The 25,357-nt window shown below is 38.1% G+C and overlaps 1 protein-coding gene across 1 annotated transcript in view; it reads left to right on the forward strand.

Moving 5' to 3' along the window:
* Window positions 1–23,666, forward strand: part of si:dkey-1h24.2 (uncharacterized protein LOC100137117 homolog) — a 34,122-nt gene extending 10,456 nt beyond the window's left edge. Inside the window, exons 2-5 of the mRNA XM_036557466.1 lie at window positions 1,125–1,373; window positions 12,621–12,882; window positions 17,327–17,454; window positions 23,137–23,666. Of these exons, the coding sequence (XP_036413359.1) occupies window positions 1,125–1,373; window positions 12,621–12,882; window positions 17,327–17,454; window positions 23,137–23,666 (1,169 nt within the window). The remainder of the gene's footprint in view (window positions 1–1,124; window positions 1,374–12,620; window positions 12,883–17,326; window positions 17,455–23,136) is intronic.
* The last annotated feature ends 1,691 nt before the right edge of the window (window positions 23,667–25,357 follow it).

A 25,357-nucleotide genomic window follows, 5' to 3' on the forward strand; every position in this document is an offset into this window, starting at 1 on the left:
TTATGCCATTACATCAGTTTAGGTAATAACAGCTTGGCAATCAAGAGGGCAATTGTCTCCTGGCTCTCTTCAATTAGAAGACAATAGGTTTTCTGGACACAGATTAAGCCTAATCATGCAATAAAGAGATATTCAATTGAGAATTCCCATTGATACTGTAATGCAATCTGCCAGGCTTGACCTCTGTCTGGTGGATGGTCATAGCATACTTTAGTGTCCATTATGAGCATGAAATTGTACACATCAGTCTGAAGGTGGTGATTCAACTGCATAGGCGTGTCACAATGCTGAAATTTTAGATAATGATTAACTGGCATATAAATATGTGTAATTGAAAATTTGATTGTCTTTTAAAGTGTTAAAGTAAGAATACACAGTACGATTGGCTGATCACTTATCTTGTTTCTGAGCTGTTGATTCTTAGTCGCTCAAATAAACAAACATTACTCAACGCTGCCTTCTGCAGGTATTTGTTGTTTTCCTAAAATTCATGACATATTTCAATAAATATGTCCAGCTGATGAAAACACACCCAATTCACTTTCTGTTTCATGTATATATATATGATTGTGAAAACTGTGGGAAATGATTGCTTTCAGCTCACATAACAGTAATAATTGTGACAGGCCTTCCACTGCATCAGTAGTAATTTTCACTTGAACTTACTCTGTGGTAAATTCTCAAGCTAGTTTGAAATGTAAGAACCTATTTTTTGTTCTGTTTTCTATTTTCCACCATATTCCAGTCACATTTTAAAGATCTGCTACCTATCCCAAGCCCAATGGGGCCCGATAAGATATCAGGTTCCAGGCCAATTTTTCACAGGTTTGACATCAGGCTAGAGTTGGGCTCGGGTTTGTTTTGTAATTAGTTTATATTTGTTTTTGTTTGGAGGTATATGGCTCAATAAGAGAAAATACGCACTTTCATTCATTTTCTTTTATAGATATAGTCTATAGCTATGTAGGGAACTGCTCTCTAAGACCATGTATGCGGTCAGGTTCAGGTTGGGTCTGGGTTTGGGTTGAGTCTCAACATCTTGGATAAGAATTCAAATTCATGCCTGTTCGGACCTCTAGGTCACCCCTGTCCATCGACTAAATCACTGTCTTTTCCACTTTCAGAAATGGACTCGCTGCGGATCCTCCTCTACTCACTCATCTTCCTCATCAGTGTCTTTGGCAACCTGCTGATCATTGTGGTGCTGATGGTCAATAAGCGCATGCGCACTGTCACCAACTCCTTCCTGCTGTCACTTGCCGTCAGTGACCTCATGATGGCTGTTTTCTGCATGCCCTTCACGCTCATCCCCAACTTATTGGAGGACTTCATCTTTGGAGCTGTCATGTGCAAGACGGTTACCTATTTCATGGGTGAGGCACTTTTCTTTTTTTCTCAACTCAATTTCAAATGTAGGGAACATGTAGGGAACTTAAACTACCTTAATGATATTTTGGCTTCACTTGGTGTTGGATGATTCTTAGAAGAACCATTGTAGTGAATGAGATTATCAGACCTTTTTAAAATTGACATACTGTAAAGGTTCTATACCAATCAAAGGTTTTTCCAAGAGCTGCACATTCTATTTTCTTTTCTTTTTTAAGACTGTAGAGGCACACTTTATTCCTTAAAGTTTGAACAAATCAAACCTTTTTTAATCTACGTCAAAGCCTTATTATATGTTTTGGAATGAAAGCCTCTGTGCACCTTCTTAAAACTTCTGAGAGTAGGAATGCTGATCTGGATTTTTCTCTGATCTGTTGATCACAACATTGCTGTTTATCACCTTGGACACATAGTTGGGCTGCAGGGGATGGTTTTAGACTGGATTATGTGTTATCTGTGTCATGGGACCTTCTCAGTTAATGTTGGCAACTGTTTCCATCTGTTGCTACCATCGTCTCTGAAGTACCCCAAGGTTCTATATTAGGGTATGTCCTTTTTCCATCATAAATGCTTCCTTACATGCTTTCGGAAATATAACATTTCTATTCATTGTTGCACTGACGACACCCAACTCTAATTCCCTCTAAAGGCCAGCGACATATGCTTGTTGAAGTCTTAATTAGTGTCTGGAGGATTTTAACAGCTAAGTGAAGAAAAAACAGATATCATGCTTTTTGGCTTTTAAAATACACATCCAGCTTATGAAATCGCCTAGCAGCACTCTCAGAATATGTAAAGACGCATGTTAAGAATCTTGCTGATGTTTTTGATCCTGACCTCAAATTTGACCAGTGAATCATTTCCTTAGTCAGAAGTAGTCTTTATGAACTTCACACAACTGAACAAAATTAAGCCATATTTGTCCTTTCAAGATCAGGAAAAAGTTATTCATGCCATTACTTCATCACGTTTCTAAACTATTAGCAATTCTTTTTACGTAGAACTCAATAAGTCATCATTATCTCACCTTTAATTCATTCAATGCTAAATTGCTTATAGGCACAGTAAAATCCACCATGTACACTCTAGTTACATACACACCACTACTCCAGTTTTAACCTCACTGCACTGGCTCCAAGTCCATTACAGTATTCAGTTTACTGTTCTTTTTTTTTTTAAGTTTTTAAAGCTCTAAACGGGCTAGCCCCTTTAGAGATCGTCAGACCTGGTACTTTTGGCTGTCTAAGTTGAAGCTTAAGACTGAACATGCTTTACAGTCGCTGCTCCAAGGCTGTGGAACAGCCTACGTCTAAAAATTGGGAGTGCCTCATCTGTTCCTATTTTTAAATCAAGACATAAAACGTGCTTTTATACATGAACATTAAGGCGGCCCGGAATACCATGTTTTGGGCTCCAGAGCTTTGGCAGTTATTGCCAGTGAATCTTTGCCCTGCGGGGGGCCCGGGGGCTGAGAAACTTGTTCAGAAAATCTGCAGCGCAAAATCCGCTGTAAAATCTGAATCTCCGGGCTAGCAGCTTTCCTCCCAGAATGCTGTGGTGCCCACATCACCTCTTTGCTCTGTCAACCAGGCCTACTAGCCTCCCTTAGCGGCGGGCTAGGGGGTAACGACACAGCGCATGCACGGGTTAACCAGTATACATTGATATAAATTGAGGCCCTAGTGAGGTTCCAGTACGGCAGGGCACTGTTTGCAGCCAGGAAATACATGCTAAAAATAATTAAAAATTAAATTTAAAAAAGAATTAAAAACAAAGCTGTATTATGCACCGAAATCTTGAGCTGTCTAAGTTTCTCCTGAGAATCCCAAATGGTATAGTACTTTACAGTTCACCTTCATTGCACCCATTTTATTTTTAGCTTAATTTGTTGGTATTTCCCCTGTGTCTATATTACATATATTGTTATTTATGAACTGCATTATTAGTAAATGTGCTTCATAAAATAATATTGTATAAAACTTACTAATGAATAAATTAGTAAGCCACAAGGTTGCTTCTTTTACTAAATAGTTGTATTTTACTATTACAATAACAGTAACCATTAAAATAAATGTAAAATAAAAATGTAAAATATGTGAAATCAAATGTGAAATAAAGGTGATAATTTTTTTTTTTTGAAGTACAATGCCATAGTACGGTATATGTTTGGTTTATTTACATGCTTTTAACATTTATTGTAATTGAGTACTTTGTCAGCAAGTATACTAATTTATGGTGATTTTACTGACAGGAACAGATCTTAGATCAGCATTCGTATGCTGAGAAGCTTTATGAATACAGGCCATGATCATGGTTATGATAGAGTCATCAGTTTTCCGTCACCATATATGTTTTTGGAGGATGGCCTTGGATTTACTAATCCAACTAAGGGTGCCTTCAGACTTAATATGTTTGGTTAAATTAAAACAGACCCTGGTGTGATTGTGCGATTGCTCTGTCAGTGCAGTTTGTTAAAGGAAATGAGAATACAGCCATCAGAGCTCTGATGTGCACCAAATAAGCAGACTGAGACCCCCTGAGCAGGTCAGTCTCACTTCGTTTCAAAACAAACTCTGGTGGGGTTTGTTTGAAGTATGAACTTAATACAGACCAAAGACAAAATGAATGTCGTCTCCTTTCTGCAGAACCTTTTTGATATGTGGAAAAGATGAGTCTCCGTTGCTGTTTTGATACATGCAAGTGTTTATCATCTCTTCATAAGCTCTGAATCGGTGATTATAGAATGGATTTTCCATTTTAAAATGAGGCCTGAGGCACATTTGAAGTCATAAAATACACAATATACACATTTGACTGTGCACATAAATTATATATGTATTGAAGTGCCAAGGTTTCTTTTGTAAGAGCTGTGAGCCCCTTGAGGCTGTGTGTTACAGGGATTTCAACCTGCTTTGCATTGTGCAAAACCACAGGAATTCAGAGAGTCTTGTGACTTATAGCTCTAATATCGCAAGACAGATAAAATAAGACATAAATAAAACCAGCAAGCCTAGATAGCACAGAGAACAGCAAGGTTCAGAAATTTCTGTGGGCATTATCACAGTTATTGTATGTCATAAAATCTGCCTAATCAGTTGTGACTGTTTATGACTTTTGTTTACATCTTTTGGTTCAATGTTAAATATGTTAGTGTGAATGCTAACCAGAAAATGCACTGATGTATCATTTTCTGCTTTTGGTCTGGACCAAGAAAATCAAATTTGATTTTAATATTAATGGAAAGAAAAAAAAATCCCAAAACAAACAGAAGAAAGTCCAAAATGCAAACTTGAACCTGCTCACACAGAATTCAAATTAGTTATTCATTGCATAACTGTGTAATAATTATGTTATTACCTTTGATGTGTAACGCAAAATGACAGTAATAACTCCCAGCTTCCATGGCTGACTTTACATGATTAAGTTACATGCAACTAGTTGTGTTTTTGGCTAAACTAAAGTTACATGAAAGTTTCACAATGTAAAGCCACTGCAAAACCACTGTGACCAGTAACCTCATTTCTATTCCATACTGAGTAATAATAGCACATTTGTCTGTATCTGAATTTCCACATTGGTTGATTTTTTGTATGCATACTATTAGCTTTCTCAGCATCACTGTAGGACAATGGACTTTGGGGAAGCCCTATGATACCATATGAAGGGTTGTCAGATACTTCATTGTCTGGTGTGGGAGAAAACATAGCTTTAATGTGAAGGAGACAGCATATTGAGCCCTGAAGTGCTACAAATGATCTGTCAAGCTCACATCTTAATATTTGCTTGATAGATACTGAATATGATCCTGTAGAACAGCAATACTGAATAGAGTGTTCACAGCAGATGAGCCATATGGTTTTATCTGCCCTTGGACACTGTAGATTACTATTTCAATGATGGTCCAATTTAGATCAGCAAGTTCAATTTCAGACCTCTTGGCTAAATTATGAATTCATTTACACTGTTAAAATCACTTCCCTTTTTTTTTTTTGGTTGTTGTAGTTTCCTGGGTAACACAGTTCCCATATTGCTTTGAGAAGATGAAAATGATTGAATGGACTTTATAAACTAAGTTAGAGTAGATGTGCCAATTACTTAAGAGTGCAATGAAGAAATAACCCTGATAAATGAGATGTAAGAGGAAGCTGTCTAGATGTTATATTAGCAGCTTAGACAAAAACAATCCCTTCGTAAACACATAGGGCCATTATGTCTCTATTTCAGTGCATCACCAAAAGACGATGTAAGCTAAACACAATTCATGTGTGGCTAATGTGAAGACACGGGCCATTGAACACCAGTAATTCTTGTGAGATTATAAATTGTTTCAATTTCCCTCATAGCCCGGAAGACAGTTGGCGACCCTACAAGAACTGATCTTACGAGAAACAGCTGTTGCTTTCCTCTTATATATGTAGTGCCACTGTGACTTGATGATTTTAGCAAGCTGCTCAAAGCCTCTGATAAGGGACCAGTTTGAGTTAGGGTGAACCCTAATTGCCGGCAGTAAAAGCATGCTGTAACATGAGCACCGTTAGTGTTGGGGGGTTGGGTGGTAATAATGATGATGATGATAATAATCATCAATAATATACTAACAATATAATAACAATAATAATAGCAACATTTGGTAATTTTGAGAAGGTATCTGGAGTACATGTGGGAGCAAACACATTGACATCATGTGAGATGAAGCTTAATCTCTGTGGAAAAAGAACATAATAAAAGCACAAAATTCTGCTATGAAGCTGTAATTTATCTAGTAATTGAGAACAAAACTGTTAATGTCACATGAACTTTACAGTCTGAGAAGGCCTGATGCCTTCTTCACTGAAACTAATTATCCTGAGGCCGATTGAAACAGCCTTTTCTCTCCTGATACGAGAGCTGAGACATAATTTGACATCTGTTTTTCCTGAGACCTGAAGATGTTTTATCTGATCTCTGAAACCTAACATTAAGCATGTCCTAAAATGTACACCATGGCTTTTTGTTAAGGCATGTTGTCTGTCTGCAGCTCCAAGCATGTTCAACCAGCTCAGCTCAACAGCCGCGCTTACAGAACAATCTCATGAATAAATATATGATATTAATGTGGGAGATCACATCACCAAGTAACTTTAAATGTTCGGTTTATTATTTAAATTATTCATTTGTGTTCATGTGTTGAAATACTGAGGTCTTGAAATAAATCAATAAGTGAAGGACGGGTTTTGTAATCTGGTGATAAATGGGTTTAATGTCACTGGGGCCTGCAGTTACTCAGTTCACAGTCACTGAGCACAGGCCCAAGCTTACTGAAAAATTCTTAATAGAAAAACTTCATTCATTAAATAATAATTTAAGACTAGTTTCAGATGCAGTGCCCCTATAGCCTTTCTGTAAACAGAGGGTATCTGTGGAAGGCCACTATCTGCAGATCTTAGATTAGTGCCTCTCTGTGATGTAAGTAGGTGCTAGGTTGTTTTGAGCTTTAAAGACTAGTAGCAGAACCTTGAAATCTGTCCTGAATGATACAGGCAGCCAGTGCAGTTCTTTCCAAACGGGAGTGATGTGATCTCTCTTTTTTGTTTTTGTTAGGATGCTGCTGCATTTTGTACAAGTTGTAAGGGATGTGTAGTTTTCTTAGGAAGTCCAGCAAGAAGAGCATTACAGTAGTCAAGTCTGCTTGTAACAATTGCATGAACCAGTTTCTCTGCGTCGCTCTGAGATAGAAAAGGCCGAACTTTAGCGATATTTCTTAAATGATAAAAAGCTACTTTAGTGACCGTGTTTACATGTGGCGTAAAACAGAGCTCAGAGTCTAAGATCACACCCAGGTTTCGTACTTCAGGTTTGGTAGATGAAGCTAAAGAACCAAGTTTCTCAAAAATCATTTTTCTTTGAGTTTCTGTACCAACAGTCAGTAATTCAGTTTTTTCATGATTTAATTGTCGAAAACTTTGCAACATCCACTGAGAAATATCTGACACACAGCTGGTTAGTCTGTCTACAGAGTCTTGATCTTCAGAAGGAATAGAAATGTATAGCTGGGTGTCGTCAGCATAGCTATGAAAATGTATACTATGTTTCCTAATAACATCACCTAGAGGTAGCATGTACAAAGAGAAAAGCAAAGGCCCTAAGACTGAACCTTGGGGGACTCCACAAGAAATGGCAAATCGTTTTGATGAATGATTTCCAAGTGAAACCATAAACTGTCCATTACTTAAATATGATTTAAACCATTCTAAAAATGTGCCTGAGAGGCCGACCCAGCATTCAAGACGCTGGAGTAAAACCTTGTGGTCAACGGTATCAAAGTCTGCACTAAGATCTAATAAAACCAAGATAGAAGGATTTTGTGCATCAGCACTGATCCTGAGGTCATTCATAACGCGAATCAATGCTGTCTCTGTATTATGGTTAGAACGAAAACCTGACTGAAACTTCTCATATAAATTGTTTGATATTAGATACGTATTTAGTTGTTTGAAAACAACTTTTTCTAAGACTTTACTTAGAAAAGGTAGGTTTGAAATCGGTCTAAGATTATTTAGTATGGAGGGATCCATGCCACCCTTTTTTAGAAGAGGTTTCACCAGGGCAGGGCAGGGCAGTAATGACTTTCTTGAAATATTGATTTATGTTGAATATTGAATATTGACCTATTTTCTCAACATTTTGACTTGGGATCTTAAAATATTGACTTATTTTCTCAATATTTGGACTTAATGTCTTGAAATATTGACTTATTTTCTCAATATTTTGACTTGGTGTCTTGAAATATTGACTTAATTTCACAACATTTCCACTTAGTGTCCTAAAACATTGAATTATTTTCTGAACATTTTGACTTAGTGTCTTGAAATACTGACTTATTTCCTCAACATTTTGACTTGCTATGTTGAAATAATGAGTCATTAATTTTTTTGTCATTATTTTGATATTTCAAGTCAATATTTTAAGGAAATAAGTAAAAAAGTAATTGAAATGCTACATCAATTTTTGAAGGATTTCGTTGCAAACCATGTTTTAGACCACTGTTGAATTTTTTAATATAATAATATAGTACATGTAGTTAGGAGTAGGCTTTTCACATATGAGATAAATCAGTGCTATATTACAATTAATATCACATTTACTGGAAAAATAAAAATGTGTTTTCCCTCAACATCAATATTATTCTTTTCAAAAACTCTTTGTATCCAAAATATAATGAATAAACAAATGGATGTACAGCATTTTGGAACAAAACTCTTCATTTTGAGACAATAAGCAATTATTTTATGACAATAAGTCATAAAGTCACTTCATTTTGAGATATTAAGTCAATATATTGAGATTTTTTTTAATTCCCATACCTGGTGGGGATGGGCATCCATAAATTTGTGTAGACTGCTTCATGATGTTACATGAATAGTTCTTTGGTTCTAAGTGGTTCTACATTAGTGCCATATAAACACTACTTTTGCTAACGACCCACATACATCCTGCTAAATGAACTCCATCCTTTTGAACATAAAGGATTAAAAGCTAGTCCTAAATCAATGTAGAGGCACTGATTCTACTCAGATCAGACTTGGCATGAAGCCGCCTCCTGTTGGGTCACTCCTACAGTGCCATGTGTCAGCTTTGAGTCAGAGGAAGAGCATTCCGCTGGTCCACGGCAGAGAATGTTCTGTCACGTCCTACAGCTACGCTGGCATTTTCTCGCTGTGGCTTGGTTTATTTCACTCGCCTCTGCTGCATCTAATCTGAGCCAAGCCTGTCGGCAGCCTGGTTTTCATCAGCCACGAGCGATCGATGAACAGAACCATTACGACACCCTCCAGCCATTGATTTTTGTGTCTAATCTCCGAGGCCATGTCTGTTAATGTCTACCCTTAAGGAGAAGCATCGCCTCAGGAACCTAGAGGCCATCAAAGTCATGCTAAATGACGGTGGAATGCCTCTGGAGATGAGGGTTAAGGTCTTTTAAGTACAGCCTATTCCAGCCATTATTCTGCTGCCTTTTAAGTGTGGTCCACATTAAACCATTGTTTGCACCTACTTTGAATTCTTTTCAAAGGGAAATATTAGCGTGACTCTTTTTTAAGTTAAAAAGCACCACCAAACCTTTCTTTTTCTTTTTTTCTCCAACTTCACTGTGAGAACCTAAATACTTGGAGCCTGGCCTTATTAGAATAAAACTCCTGCCTTCCTCTTTTAGCTGGGATTATAAGTTTTGTGAATGGGAAATCAAAGAGAAAGTTTTAGACAATTTCAGCTGTGGTTGTGCCTCGCCATTGAGGGGAGTCTGAGTTTGAGCCTTTTCTAAGGCTCTTCAAGCTCCACTGCATTTCTTCATGAAAGCTTCGGCTCATTCATGTGTCATCTGGGCTCAAGGGCAGGCTGACACACACGAGCTTTAGGAGTTCATTTCCAAGGCAGTGGCTTCACCTTTCTCAGATGCACTTTCTCAGAAGTGATTGAAAATAGTGCATTACTCAGACCTAAAAGTCCCAAGACCCAAATCAATATATGAAAAAGCAATATACTGCAATAATCACAAGCTACAAAGAACAGTTTGTGCTTATGAAGAACATTTCTGCAATGCCAGGTCTCCAAAATATGTTCTCCCACCCCAGACTTGTGTAATCAGAGATGATTAATGGAGGAGCTTCTATAGGAAATCCATCTGAAATGGCTGGAAACTCATTAGTGTAGGTGCAGCTCTATATCAAATTTGGTTGCCTAGGCCCCACCCATTTGCTATAGACTACCTTTCATTTATTTAATTTCCAGTCCAACCAGCTGTTAAGTACAAATCATTCATTTAGCATCAGGAAAAAAGCAGAAAAGGTATTTCATGGAAAAAGTCCATTTCAGTTTATTTCAGTATTTATTGTGTTCACGACTTGCCTTTGCCTTCTTTTCAGGAGCCCTCTACGACAGCATTTTAAGGCCACTGTTTAAAAAAAAAAAATAGTAGACTTCAAGAATAAAGTCATAATATTTTTTTTGGTGTTTTTGGTGGTCTACCGGGTCTTGCACAGTTGTTATGAGTCCTATTTTCTCTGTATATATATTAGCATGCTTTCAACTCCAGTTTGAAAACTCTTGTTTTGTTGCTCATTTTCCTTTGACTTAATGCCCGTAGAGTGGAATGAGTGGAAATTAAAGTAAATAAAGGGCAGGACTTTTGCATAGTACTGTACAAATACTAGATGCACACCATGAGATGTTCCATTCAGTTCAGTTTGTATAGCGGTGCATATTTTATCTAGGATGTCTATCTGTGGACAGAAGTTGAGTGAGCAGGATAACAATTAAATGGTCACAGAGTACCTGTTTATTGACTTATATTTGACTGAATAAGACAGATTAAGGAAGCAACTTCTAACCGATACATGCTCAATGACACTGTGACTGGTAACCAAATAGATGGCTATTTTTTTTATCTATTTATCTATTTATTTATTCATTTATTTATAAAACTTTGTTTTTTTACCCGACAGCCCTGCAGAATTAATGGTGGAGCAAGCCCTCCGCATGATATACATATTCATATATGCAAACATCGTTTGGCTGCTGCTGTCAGTCCAGCGGCCTGCTCTTTGTCAGAAAATTAAAGCCATGGAGCACTGAGCTTCTTGTCAATAACAACAAAACACGATGTATCAAACATTTTCTTGGAAAAAGATTCTTCTAGAAAACAGTACAATGGGTTCTTTAGAGCGATGCTATAGAAGAACCACTTTTGGTTCCTCAAAGAAACTTTCCACTGAAGGTTCTTCAAGGAATTATTCATGTAAATTAGATGTTTGAAGAATCTAAATACGAAGTTAGTTTTGATTGATTTAACACGTTTGGTTCCTGCATGATTCCATATGTGCTATTTCATAGTTCTGCTTTCCTCACTATTACTCTAAACTGGAAAAACAGTGCTGTGCAAAAGTAGGAGACCACTCTTTGTTTATTCAGTATCCAGTTAAAAAGGCAATTAAAGTTATTTTTCAATGTCAGAAAATAAGCAGAAAACCTGTATTTGTCAGAAAATGACACACAAGCCTCAACAACTAAATGTAATGTCATTTTTTTCAGTATTCAATGTGTCCACTCTTTAACTTTCTTACAGCTTCTATTCCTTTGAGGAGACTTGCTTTCAGTTTTTCAAAGAAATCTGCAGGGATGTTTTTCTACACCTCCAAAATTCATTAGAAGTTGGTTGCATTTTCTTCTTTGATCCAAGTAATTTGAATTTCAAACTAGACTCATCAGTCTATAAAACCTTACTCCACACCCTCAGGTGTCCAGTTCAGTGTTCTAGTGCACATTTTCTTCTTTTTTGTCCGTTTCCTTTTCTCAGTCACAGCTTCTCGACAGCTACACATCCTTTCAGACTCATAGTGTTGAGTTGTCTTCTTACAGTGGAAGGATGGACAGAAACACCTGTGGGGTTTTTTTTTGGATCTGAATCAAGAGTGCATTCTGTTGCTTCAAGGGTTCTTTAGTAAAGTAAAAGGGTTCTCTAAAAAGCTATAACAGTCAAAGAACCCTTTGCATGATTGAAGGAAAAAAGGGTTATATATAGCACCCAAAAGGGTTCTTCTGTTGTTACGATGTCAAGCTTGTAATCATCAATCATCCATCAATTAATCATGCAAAGGGTACTTTGGGTGTTCAGGGCTCTTTATAGAACCTTTTTCTTTACTAAAGAACCCTTGAAAAACCATCTTTTGTAAAAGTGTGGTGCTTGATTTTCTCCTCTTTTTTTAAGTACTAAGCTTTAAGTACTGTTTATCTGATAGTTAGGGAGGTCTACCAGGTTTTGCATGGTCGTTAGGAGTCACATTTTTTGAACTCTAGTTTGGAAAACTAAAACTTTTTTATATATCCTTCGACTTTCCTGTTCCTAATGCAAGTGGGTTATTTTATATCTAATCTAATATCCTCACAAGTACCTCCTGAAAAAAGAATAACCTGTACTTAATGGCCATTTTAACTAGATATTAACACCCCTAATTTTTGCAGAGTACTATATTAAACCAGAAGAAAAACTCTTCTATAAGTAGGTGTGTTCAAACCTTTGGCTTTATACCTTCAGTGTAGCTCTTTATGAATCAAGCAGTTAATAGCTTTAGTTTTACCAGACGCTGATTTAGCCCTGTATGTCAGAGCATCTTGTGCAGTGGAGTTTCTGTGACTTTGTTTTCAGTACACATCATTCACATGTCTCATACTTCCGTCTCACCTCCCACAATTCTTCACAGGTATCTCGGTGAGCATTTCTACCTTCAGTCTAGTTGCCATAGCAATCGAGAGATACAGTGCCATCTGCAACCCGCTGACATCCAGGGCGTGGCAGACCCGCTCACATGCCTACAAAGTCATCGCTGGAACCTGGGTGTTGTCTGTGAGCATCATGGTTCCATACCCGGTCTTCAGCACGCTGGTGTCCTTTCACAAACCCAACAATACCACCGCCCACATGTGCCGTCTAGACTGGCCCATGAGCCAAGTGGAGCAGATCTGGTAAGTTCACTTAATGGCTAATTGGGATGCTCATTAGTGAAGCAGTGAAATGGAAATTCTTGACCAAAACCGATTTTTTTAAATATAATTTCCGGTTTTATGTATACTTCTGAATGCGCATAATAAACGTAAATAAAAAGCTACAAAGTAATGAAAAAAATACTTAGTAATGATATAATCTGCTTTTGATTGAACAAAACGGAGCTGATGAATAAAAAGTTACTGCCAGATAGACATACTATAATTATTACAGTACATAGGCTGCAGTATGTGCCATGAAATCTAGTCTCAGCTTCAGATGCTTCACTCACACAGAAACACACCAAGCTGGCCACAACTGTCTGGATTTTTCTAGTTAAATTCTTGTCAGCAGTAGTGAACAGCTGCACTGGACATGATGAAACTAAGCATTTTAGAGCAAGATTAACATCTGTAGGATTTTCACAGCTGCCTCCTCTACAAGGCACTTGTTTCTTATGTCAAACGGCCTCTTCCTGACAAGGTCATCTGTTTTTGGACATGTTTTGTGGTGACTTCTTGCTCGACAAGAGAGACTGATCTGTTATACTGTGTACTTTAGCTCTGTGATCTGTGCGCTTTTCATCATTGATAAACTGTGGCTACAGTTGGCTTTGTTTACCACAGACTTTCCTTTCTGTTTCTGTTGCGTCTGTTGTTTTGCTGTGTTCTGCATGTAGAGCAGGATGTTATGTTTTCAAATGGTATCAGACCTGCAGTGGGGAGGTTCTTGGGAGCTGTACACTCAAAAGTGGCTTTAGTGGTCGTTAAAGCTGTGCAGTAGATGAAATTTTGCAAATTTAAGCAATGCAAACTTTTGGTTCCCCAAAAAAACATGGTTGAAAATAAGATTTATGAGTGTGAATAAACTTTTTAGATTTAGAAAAAGATTTTGAAAACCTTAACATAATTAAGAAAACAAAAACAAACAAAAGTGGTTCTTCTGTGGCATTCAACATGCGCAGAGGTTGCAAATAGTTGGTCTGATGTCCCTCATAGAAACAGTTTTCTTTTGTTGTAATACTTACAGATCGCTGACCTAATGTCCCTCATTTTCTCAAGTTCCACATGGCCGACATTTTCGCTGTTTATCTGCTGATGCTCACTGTTTCAATGCATATGTACTGACCAGCACAGGAAAGCAAAAAAACAGTTTTTTAATCCCTTTTTCTCATTTTCTATAGTATTCCAGTTATTTGTAATGTATGCAGTTATTTGTTGTAGGCCGTTTTTTTTTCTTTTGGGAAAAGACTGAAAAATGTGCTACTTTTTTTGGTAGCAAAATTTGGTGGCTAAAATTTGTTGCATCCCTAATTAATAGCCTGTTGGAGTTTAGCTTCAGATTAATGACTGAATGTTAAAAATGGTTTTGTTTTGTTTTTGCTAGAAAGGTTCTTTGGAGTACTGCCATAGAACCTGTGAAAATGATGGCCATGTGGAACTATTTCACTGTTTTAGTGAGGGACATTAGACCAGTGATTTGTAACCTCTGCACATGCTAAATGCAGAAGAACCACTTTTAGTTCCCCAAAGAACCTTTTATTGGTGGTTCTTTAAAGAACTATTTTATCAATCAGACATACAATTACAAAGAAGCTCACATAAACTAAACTAAACAAGAACTTTTATTTAGGAAACTTTTTTGAAACAATTTTAAACAGTGTATCTGTTTGTCTTTTTTGTTTTTTTTTAGACTGCTAGATCATTTTAGGTAGTAAAATAATGAATTATTAATCATTTTGTAATATATAATTTATGAACCTGTGTTTTTTGGGTTAAACATAATCTATTTAGGATGACATGGCCATTTAGCCCACAATATTGCTAAATTGCTCATGAAAGACATAGGAAGTGCCTCCAGCGAGTTCCTTTAGAAAAATGAAGACCTCTCACAGACATTTACAAAATCCAGCAGCAAATCTTGTCTAACCATGCAGGGATCCTTTATTTCATCGCCCCCATCCATGCTCTGAATGGCTCACCAGTTAAGTCTGTCAAAAACCCACCCCAAGCAAAAGCAGGATGGAAAAGCAGAGCAATTAAATGAATCTTTGGCATCTTTGAGCGTTTTCTCAGGGCAGAAGACAGAAGTCTACGGGAGACGACACTCTGGAAGCTGTCAGAATTCTATCTTTTGATTTTTCACCCTCCCTCAGAGCCTGTATTATCTAATGTCACCCTTTCAGATGCCTTTGTGTAAAATAGACCATAGAGGATTAGAGAGACCCCTAAGTGTCACAAGCCTAAGTAATTAGCGGGCGTGCTAAGGAGAAGGAACTCTCAAGGTAGTCGTAGTAATGCCTCTAATGATAGAGATAGAAAGCTGTTAACATGCACCCCTTACTGTGCACAAAATGATATTCTTGACCTTCTAGATGAAATGTCTTCAACTTTTGGGGAAAGACCATTAAAAAGCCTTTTGAAGAAAGTTTAATGGTGTTGATATTTTTTTTCTCATTTTTCAATCTGTGATGAAATAGAGAAAGAAAAAGTATGATAGATTTTTTGAAAGGTTCATCAAACAAAGACCTTTCAACCATGTAATGCAGCACTTCTATTAAAATGCCCTAGTGTTGTTTTGAAGTTAAGAAAAGCGGTGAAGTAGGATCCGTTTTTGAGTCATTCCATAATTATGAATACCTGTGAGCATATACACTGATACACCTCCATATATCTACACTCACTCTCCATTTTATCAGCTTCACTTACCATATAGGAGCACTTTGTAGTTCTACAATTACAGACTGTAGTCCATCTGTTTCTCTGTGTACATTGTTAGCCCCCTTTCACCCTGTTCTTCACTAACCAGGACCCCCACAGAGCAGATATTATTTGGGTGGCGGATCATTCTCAGCACTGCAGTGACACTGACATGGTGGTGGTGTGTTAGTGTGTGTTGCGCTGGTACGAGTGGATCAGACACAGCAGTGCTGCTGGAGGTTTTAAACATCTCAGTGTCACTGCTGGACTGAGGGAGAACCAGTTTTTTTTTAATATTGGCTGAAATATCACAGATAACACACCAGTAGTTATTGATTATTACAGCAACACAGGCTGTAATGATAATCACAAAAAAGCATCATGGTTAGAACAACAAAAACATGTCAAATGTATACAAACTTAACCTCTAACATAAGAATAACATCTTATGAACGTCTTATATAACAATATCAGTACCGCACTGTTTAACCAAAACTGTTAGAGTTATAAAATATAATATAAAAAGTAATATAAAACATGGAAGCTTAGAGCTCACTAGCACATGGTATCTTTGCAATTGCCTTTGCATAAATTTTAATTTATTGATAATGGAGTAACAGTGTTGACCATTAGTGAATCCACTCTTTACCCAACCCCAGCTTTTAAGAAATACTTTTAATTAAAAAGATATAGCCAACAGATATAGATGTCCCATAGAGGACGTAACTTCTTCAACAGCTTAAAATTATAATTAGTTACTGAAGCTTGTTTGTAAATACATGCTTTCGACTTTATTTTTCCTGATGCTGAAAAAGAATAACTTGTACTTCATGGCCATTTTGACTGGAAATTAAATAAATAAAAAGGTGTTCTCTGGCTTTTGCAAAGTACTGTACTTTGTTTGTCCGTAGTGTATTGAATGCACTACAGTGTTCCTGAAATACCTTAGGATATTACAAGGATTTGCGCTTATCCATAAAAAGAGACTTAAAAACACAAAAGAAAAAGAAGCTTCCGGATGGCCGGTGATCATCTCCCACCCCAATCACACGGCCACTTCCTGAAGCCTTTCTGAGATGGAGTTTTTGCTTTGATTGCTTTCACCCCAGTGATGAATTTGAAAGCTACGTACGGAGCGGAATGACGGGTGTCTTTGATATGGAATAAATGCAGTGGTGAAGGGTGCCACTATCACAAAGGCGTCTGAGAGATGAAAAAGATGAGCGTAAAAGGACCAGCGGAAGATGCTTTCAGGCAACACTCCCACGCTGTCATTTGAATAATACCACAATGAAATAATAACATCAACTCACTTTGTAATTTTTTTTTTTTTATACATGTGCAACATGATTCTGCCCCGGCCCAGCAGATGTTCTGACTGTTCTTTTATCTTTTTCGATCTTGTAGGACGTCCGCTGAACATTGCAGATGCACTGTAGTGCTGAACTGTTCGGTTTTGTAATGCTCTCTTGGGGCCAATGCATTTGTTTATCTCTGCAAATTCGATGCTTGAGGGAGACTGAGGGCTGCACTAATTTAAGAAGCCTTTTAAAAGCCCTTTGCAATCAGTGAATGAATGTATTAAGTCTCATAACTCAGTCAGTTGAAAGGCAGGTACTGTATCTGATAATTGCTTGCATTTGTCTTGTCTGCTCAAGAGCTCAGTGTAAGTCTTGGGTCTATTGTTTCAATATTCTGTCTTTTTTTTGCTTTCTTTCTCTCTCAGGTACGTCCTACTGCTGTTTATTCTGTTCTTCATCCCAGGTGGGGTAATGACCATCGCTTATGGCCTCATCTCCAGAGAGCTCTATCGAGGGATTCAGTTTGAGCTGGAGCAGAAGAAAGACAGTAGTGGTAAGAATCAGACCAACCGTTTCTTTTAAAGACTTCTACATCAATACCAATAAACCCAAAAGCCTCATTATTGATTTAGGATGCCTTGTACTGTATCTCCAATGGATTGATGTCTTACCTTGAAGTGAATTCCTAATCATATTGGCCTACTCGGTTTTAGGGTTATTTTAGTTATTGATCACTCTATTGATTATATTTGTGTTTAATTAATGTGTCTAAAAACCCAATAGGTGGGTTTGACTCCACTCTTCAATTTCTTTACTGTTCTTGAAACAATTTTTAGGTCAAAGGTGAGAAGTGTAGGCTACACATTTCATTTGGCAGCAGAGCATTAGGTGGAATGGCAGTTCATTAAAAGGGAGCTCTGACCAAAATGGAAAATGTAACTGAGACCCTAGTGTAATGTGGAGGAAGGAGAACAGCGGAGGCAGGAGTGCAGAGTACCGTTTATTTAACAACATAAATCAAAGAAATCAAACATGAGCTTTGAGCCTATCGCTCCCAACAGACATAAAGACCATCAACTTTCAGTTCTTTCAGACTCGTCTTGCTGCTGTGCCTCGTGGCTCCCCTCTCTTTGGTCTCTAAGCACCTACTGAGTGAAAAAGAAATGTATTAGTAGGCAGAGAGACACCTGCACACAGGTGGACGTCATGACTAATCAGTCCGCTTTCACATCAAAAGCAGCTCTTCACTCCACAGACAGCGCTTGACCACACCCCTGCTGCCACATACCCCAACTGCCAGCCTCTGGAACCACCCCTCGCACCCTCTCCCCCACAAGTCTTTTCAATTTGGGGACAAACGTGTCTGTAACCCTAGTGGAAGCCCAGATACTGTACCTCCAACCATCCAACAGCACACTTCTTCGGATTTGCTGTCAGCCCTGCCCATCTCAAGGACTTCAGTACTGCCCTCAAATGCTGCACGCATCGCTACCAGTCATTACTATAAATGATGATGTCATCTAAGTTTTGCCTTCAGTCTGATTCAGTCCATTGAGACCGGACCTGTGGCCAGGGCTCTAAACAACCCGAACAGGAGTGTGACGAAGTGGCGTAATCCAAACGGAGTGGAGAAGGCTTTTTTTTTTGCGATACTGGTGTCAAGAGGATCTGCCAGTATCACTTGGTTAAATCCAGTGTTGAATAAAAGTGAGCAGCGCCTAGTTGATTGAGCAGTTCTTCAACACGTGGCATGGATAATTATCAAATTTAGACACCAAATTTACTTGTCTATAGCCAACACAGAACCGAACAGTGCTGTTGGGCTTGTGAACAAGCACCACGGGGCTGCGCCAGTCGTTGTTTGACTTTTCTACATTGAGCATTGCTTTGATTTCATCCTGAACAACTTTTTTCATGTTGTAGGCATGACTGCAAACAACAAACCCAGGAGGGGTCTTAATGTGGTACTTTATGAGGTTAACCACCTATGTGGCCAGGGCCACATTGAGACCCCTCCTGGGGTAAAAAATAAGTTAACCCCCTAAAATCCCAGGCTTACAACACACTCAGGCCTATTATTCAGTAACTACAGTGACTTCAAAGCAAATTGGCTGAGTTATTGTTAGGATCTAGAAGTGAAATAAAACTTTAGGCCAACTTATTTTTGATGCTATTAAACTAGCACTAGCCAATGATGCTATTTAACAAACCTAGTACTAGCCAGTGCTAACTACAAAAATACTCTTTAAATTAGTTAGCTTGAACTAGCTAATTGTTAATATTTATAGTTGGTCTGAGCTAGAGGCATGTTTAAATTAAGTTAAACATAGTTGATATTTTTCCTAACTAAACCTAGAATGCTTGACCCAAAAAAACCTACACAGATGCTTAAAAGAGGTAAAAATGACACATGCTGATATTATTATGGTTTTCTTTAAAGAATAGGTATCTTGTTTTAATCTTTATCTTCAATTTAATCATTATTTGAATCAAAATCACCAAATGACTACTCATTTTGTCATTTAATCATAATGATCTTGATTTAATGTTTCAGTTGTGCTAATTTGGCTTTATTTGTACATGCACAGTAAAGAAAGATGGAATTCAGTACTGTTCAGATGCATTAGAACTTTTCTTTAACTTGCTCAGCAAAGAGGTACTAGAATGAATGAAAAAAGAATAATCCATATTTTTTTATTTGTATAGTTAGTTAGTTAGTTAGTTAATTAGTCTCAATCCATTAATCAAGCAACACTTAATATTTGCTAGCAAGCATGGATTGGCCGTAGTATTTTGCTAGTTTGCTGATTTAGAATGCCTGAAGATGTATGTTTCTGTCATATATTTTCGAAATTACAAAATACAGCTTACACTATCACAAGATCAGTAGGTCAGTGGTTACAGAAAGTTGACAGATTAGCATGCCTATGACAACTGATATCAAATTCTCAACCGCACATGAAATGGGAAAAATGAGATATGTATTGAAGGGGCCTATCAAGTGATGAAATATTCTTAGAAATAAAAGATAAAAAAAAAAATGATGAAAAAATCAGTTTAGTACAAAATCATTTAGTAAATGAAATGAGCCTTTTACAAGGATTAGCCGTCATACAAAAATGTCTTTTGAAAATGACCGTTGCAACCATTTTTGATTAATCTATAGAATAACAGAGAATACAACATTCTTACTGACAGAACCTACGAGAAAATGCCATGGTGACTGCTAGGAAATGACTGGGAGTAGTGAAACAAAAATGTTCATAACTTGTGTCCAAGAAATATGGAAATGACATTTGTGAGGCTCACAAGAAGGATTGTGCAATGTCAGGATGTCAGGATCAGTGTTTTTATTGATGAAGTTTTCCAAAAATTACATCTTACTGGGTCAATAGGGTCAATAATGTTAAAAGAACAAAAATGGGTATTACAGATACCCTTCAATACCTATTAACTACTTCTTAAGCTGTCAGTGAAGCCATAGATCAGATCTTTTCAACCACTGTAGATGCACAAAAAGTCCCATTTGGGGTTTTGTGCTCTCACTAGGTGATCCTGTCTGCCAGTCTTGTTGTTTTGTGAAAGGTTTTTATGTGCCAAGCGCTCGGTCCAGAGAATTTCATCATGGGGTCCTTTTAGCCCTTCTTGCTGGGTACTGTTGAGCGGTTGCATGGTGAAGCGGCTGGAAGGTGAATTGGCTGGGCTTTCGTCTCTAAGGCTTCTCTTTAAGGCTTTTCAGGTCCACACTCTTTACTGCTTGGTCCAGCACTCTCACAAAGAAAGGCTAAAAAACATTGGTTTGGATCTGAGTGCTAATCGAGCTGTTAAGGATAGCTCTGTTGTGCTGTACTGTGTAAGGTCTGCCGGGTCATTGAGGGTGAAGAAGCAGGCTTGTCACTTTGAAAAGGATTATAGTGGAACAGCTACATACTCTGTTCCCTCGAGCTGTCTTTCAAACACTTCTTATTCACAGTCAGACTGGACTTAAACCACATATGCACAACACTGTAAATGTTTTTTAAGCTAATGTACATTCGCTAAAGTAAATTTGCTGTTGAAGATGTGCTAATATTCTTCATGTTTGTTTTTAGTCTTTTAGTTTTTTTCTACCTTGTGTTCATGTGTGTCATTTAATATTTCACTGAGCCCTTATTTGAGCCCTGGGTTAGTTATAATCTCAAACAGTGATATAGCATCTAGTTCCTGTATGCTGTTTACAGTATATTGTCATTATAAATGAGTGATTGATTCTCTGGACCATGCTACCAAGCTGCCTTTTACATTGATGTTACATTGTGTGAACAATTCATAACCAATTTTGAAGCAATATTGGCCTAAAATGACTGAACTAAAACCTTATTATATTAATGTTAGCATAAATTCATTGAAGAAACATTTCCTTTCACAATAAAATAACATTTTGGAGATAATATGTTTAGTTATTACTGTGATTATATGGGGAAATACCCCCATCCCAGAGAGGCCCATATAAATCCAAATAAAGTAAATAAATAGTTTTTCATATGGATGTTTCACTTTCAGTGATACAATGAAATTAAGGATCAATCTCTCCTGCAAGATAAATACGCATTTTTTATATGAACCATTAAAATGAAATAATGTCCAGAAAATGTAAGAAGTCTGTTTTTTTTGTACCTTTTAAGCTGGCCTGTATCCCCAAGAAGCCCAGTCAGAAAATGGCCAGTTTTAATAATTAATAAGCTTATAAGCAGGGCAAGGCAAGTTTATTTATATAGCACCTTTCATACACTGTGGTCATTCAAAGAGCTTTACAAATAAGAAAATACTTATAAATAGAAAATAGATCATTCACATTAAAAATTAAAACAGAAACACTCTTGAAGAAAGACTAATAAAAATGGAAATCCACTGTTTATAAATTCAAGCTATGCCAGATCAGATGGCTGAGACTGTATCAGTAAACTAGTTGCATTTATTTAGTTGTGTATATGTTGACTTATGTTTATTTGTTCAAAACTGTAGATATTTCTGTAGCTATTGAGTCTTTGTATGTTTAAGCAATGTTAAACTAATTGTGTTGTTCATGTGCATAGGTTGTGCTTTGGGTACTGAAGAGCAAAGCAGATACAACACAAAAAAAAAAAATAAACATCTTATGTGTGAGTGCGCTTTTGTAAATTTTGTAAATATGATCATAAGATGGTAGAATGTACGCTTTATATAATGTGAACTTTTCAGTTCTGTGTCAGCATATTTTGTAATTACATACAATTTATACTGACTGGCCACTTAATTATGTACACCTTGTTTCTACACTCACTGTGCTGCTGGAGTTTTTGAACACCTAAGTGTCACTGCTGGACTGAGAATAGTCCATCAACCAAAAACATCCTGCCAACAGCGTCCTGTGGGCAGCTTCCTGTGTGCACAAACTGTGCAGAAACTTTACATCTACAAGGTGGACCAACAAGGTAAGAGTGTCTAATAGAGTGGACACTGAGTGGACACAGTGTTTAAAAACTCCATCAGCACTGCTGTGTCTTATATACCAGCACAAAACACACTAACACACCACCTCCATGTCACTGCAGTGCTGAGAATGATGCACATAATACTTGCTCTGTGGTGGTCCTGTGGGGGCCCTGACCATTAAAGTACAAGGTAAAAGGGGGCTAACAAAATAAGCAGAGAAACAGATGGAGTACAGTCTGCAACTGTAGAACGATGAAGTGCCTAATATGGTAAATGGAGCTAATAAAATGGACAATGGGTGAGTGCAGAAACAAGGAGGTATGCTTAATGAAGAGACCATTTGGGATGTGTATGCACACATATAATATATAATAAAGATCTGCATCAATAATTTTCATTAATATTTCTTTCCTAAAGTACATTGTCATATTAGGAAGGATGAGCCATGGAAGCATACCCTTTAAAGGACCCATATAATATACCGTATACCCCTTTTGTGCAATAGAGTTTGAAGTACTATGAAAACATTGTCAAAGTTTCAAAACATAGCGTTCACTTCACAGTCCGTACTGTCTATATATGGAAATTGTGCTGCAAAAACAGCCCATTTTCCGTGATGTCACAAGAACCAGCTCATTTACATACATCCATGCATTCAGCCAACTTTTTTCCCTACATCGTACAATCTGTCTATAGACCCTACTCTTTGAGGTCAATGAGTAGTAGGAACAATAATAATAAATTCTTTTCTTCAATTCTTGCTATTCATTTCTGTTCACAGTACTGGCAAATGGAATGAATGGCACTGTATCCCGTGGTCACGATGATGGTGATGGCTGCTACATCCAGGTGCCCAAGAAGGGTCCAGCCATGGAGCTGTCCACCCTTAGCACTTCAGCCCCCAAGACAGACCGGCCGCGTAGCAACACCTCAGAAGCCAAACTGCTTGCCAAAAAACGTGTGATCCGCATGCTGATCATCATCGTGGTGATGTTCTTCGTCTGCTGGATGCCCCTCTATGCAGCAAACACCTGGAGAGCCTTTGACCAGCTCTCGGCAAAGCGAGCCCTCTCAGGAGCTCCTATCTCCTTCATCCAGCTGCTGTCATACACCTCCGCCTGCGTCAACCCCATCATCTACTGCTTCATGAACAAGCGCTTCAGAAAGGCTCTGCTGGCCACCTTTGCCTGCTGCAGTCTGCCATGTCGGCGCCGCAGGAGGAGGGACGGTGACGAGGACGTCACCGGGGTCACTGCAGCATCCATGTCGAAATTTAGCTACACTACTGTTAGCACGGTGGGACCATGCTAAGTCTTAAATGTGGGACTCGTCCAGGATCATTACGGCGAAGTTTGCTTGTTAAGTGCACTGTTTTGTTGTGAGATTTGTCTCTGGTTATGTTCTTGTGTTTTCAGTCTATACGGCATGCTTTAGCTGGTGATTATCTGCTGTTATTAGACTTTCTGTGTTGGGAGGTAGCTTCAAATAGTTGTTCGTGTTTCCAAAGTAACAAAGCATGAAGGAGGATGCCTAAAGTATCAACATAAGACAAGAGTGCAGAGGCTGAACCTCAGTGCAAGTCGTAGAGCTCATTCAGACTGATGCTCACATGGAACTTCACAAAAAAAACTATGGACAGATACGTAGAAAACAATCTACCCTCAGACACTGTGCTGCATAGGAAAATCATGTAGATACCCTGTTATTCCTACTGTGATGTAATGTTGTTCATTGCATGATACAATCTATGAATAAGAGAGCACTCTTGTCTTAGGTCACCTACATAATGGCTACAAAATGGTACAGTCATTATTGATTAGCATGCATGGTTGTGATGTTTCTGTTATTGTTTATTGTTTAACCCAAACCCCTTAAATATGAAAAGTAATCATGGAGAGATTGTTCGGAAAACGATTTGGGACAGTTTGTCCAACACATTACGTAGAAGTGAAGACAACGGTTGAACCTCCGACCACCAAGTGCTATGATGCACATGGCCAAGGACATGGGTGTTATTTACTTATTTATTTATTTATTTTTAATATTTTATGTTTTTGCACACTCTTTCTATATGGCCAGTCTCCACCCATTAGCTCTCATCACACAATGCTGCCGAGAGTAAAGGCGAGCATGTGCTTCCTCCGACACATGTGAAGCCAGCCACCTTTTTGAACTGCTGCCAATGCAAAGTCATTAGACAGCTCAACACGTTCGGAGGAGAATACTAACTGCCAATTCTGTTATGTCAGCTAACTGATGCCCAAGTTTGCCAGCATGGGGCTTGACCAGGGGTGCACAATTCCGGTCCTGGGGGGGCGGTTGTCCAGCACAGTTTGGTAGTTCTCTAAGTCAAACGCACTCATTAAATCTGGCAATTAACAGATGAGTTAAATCAGGTGTGTTTAAGCAGGTAAATCACCAAACTGTGCTGGACACCAGCCCTCCAGGATCGGAGTTGTGCACCCCTGGGCTGGATTATCTTGCCCACCTAGAGAAAGCGAGGTCAGTTTTGCCATGTATGGCTGTGGTATTACTTGTGTCCAAATTCACAACGCTTATACAGTGGAACCACTCAGGACCCTGTGGTTATTTTATAAATCAGGACATCTAGGCTCTTCTCCTATTGGACAGTCAGTGGCTTAAGGCAGTTGATCCTCAATCCCAGTCCTTTGATACAACTACTTTTTTTCTAGTGATTCTTTAAAGAATCATTTTTGTAAATGAGATGTGAGAACTTATCAGTTCTTATAATTACTTGTTATAATTCACAACTGAGATATCTTGAATTATTAATTAACCCCAGCCTCCCAAGCAACAATGCAATCTAAACCCTGGCTCTATCGTTGGGAGATTGCAAGTTCAGTTGCCAGTGGTGCCACAGCCGTATGTGGCATAGTTGGTCTCACTTTCCATAGGTGGGTAGGATGGCCCTCCCTTTCTCCCCATTATTCAGACATCTGCTAGCCAACGTGGAAATTGGCAGTTAGGTTACAATCATGTTG

Source organism: Colossoma macropomum, unplaced genomic scaffold, assembly GCF_904425465.1.
Source record: "Colossoma macropomum unplaced genomic scaffold, Colossoma_macropomum, whole genome shotgun sequence".
NCBI lineage: Eukaryota > Metazoa > Chordata > Actinopteri > Characiformes > Serrasalmidae > Colossoma > Colossoma macropomum.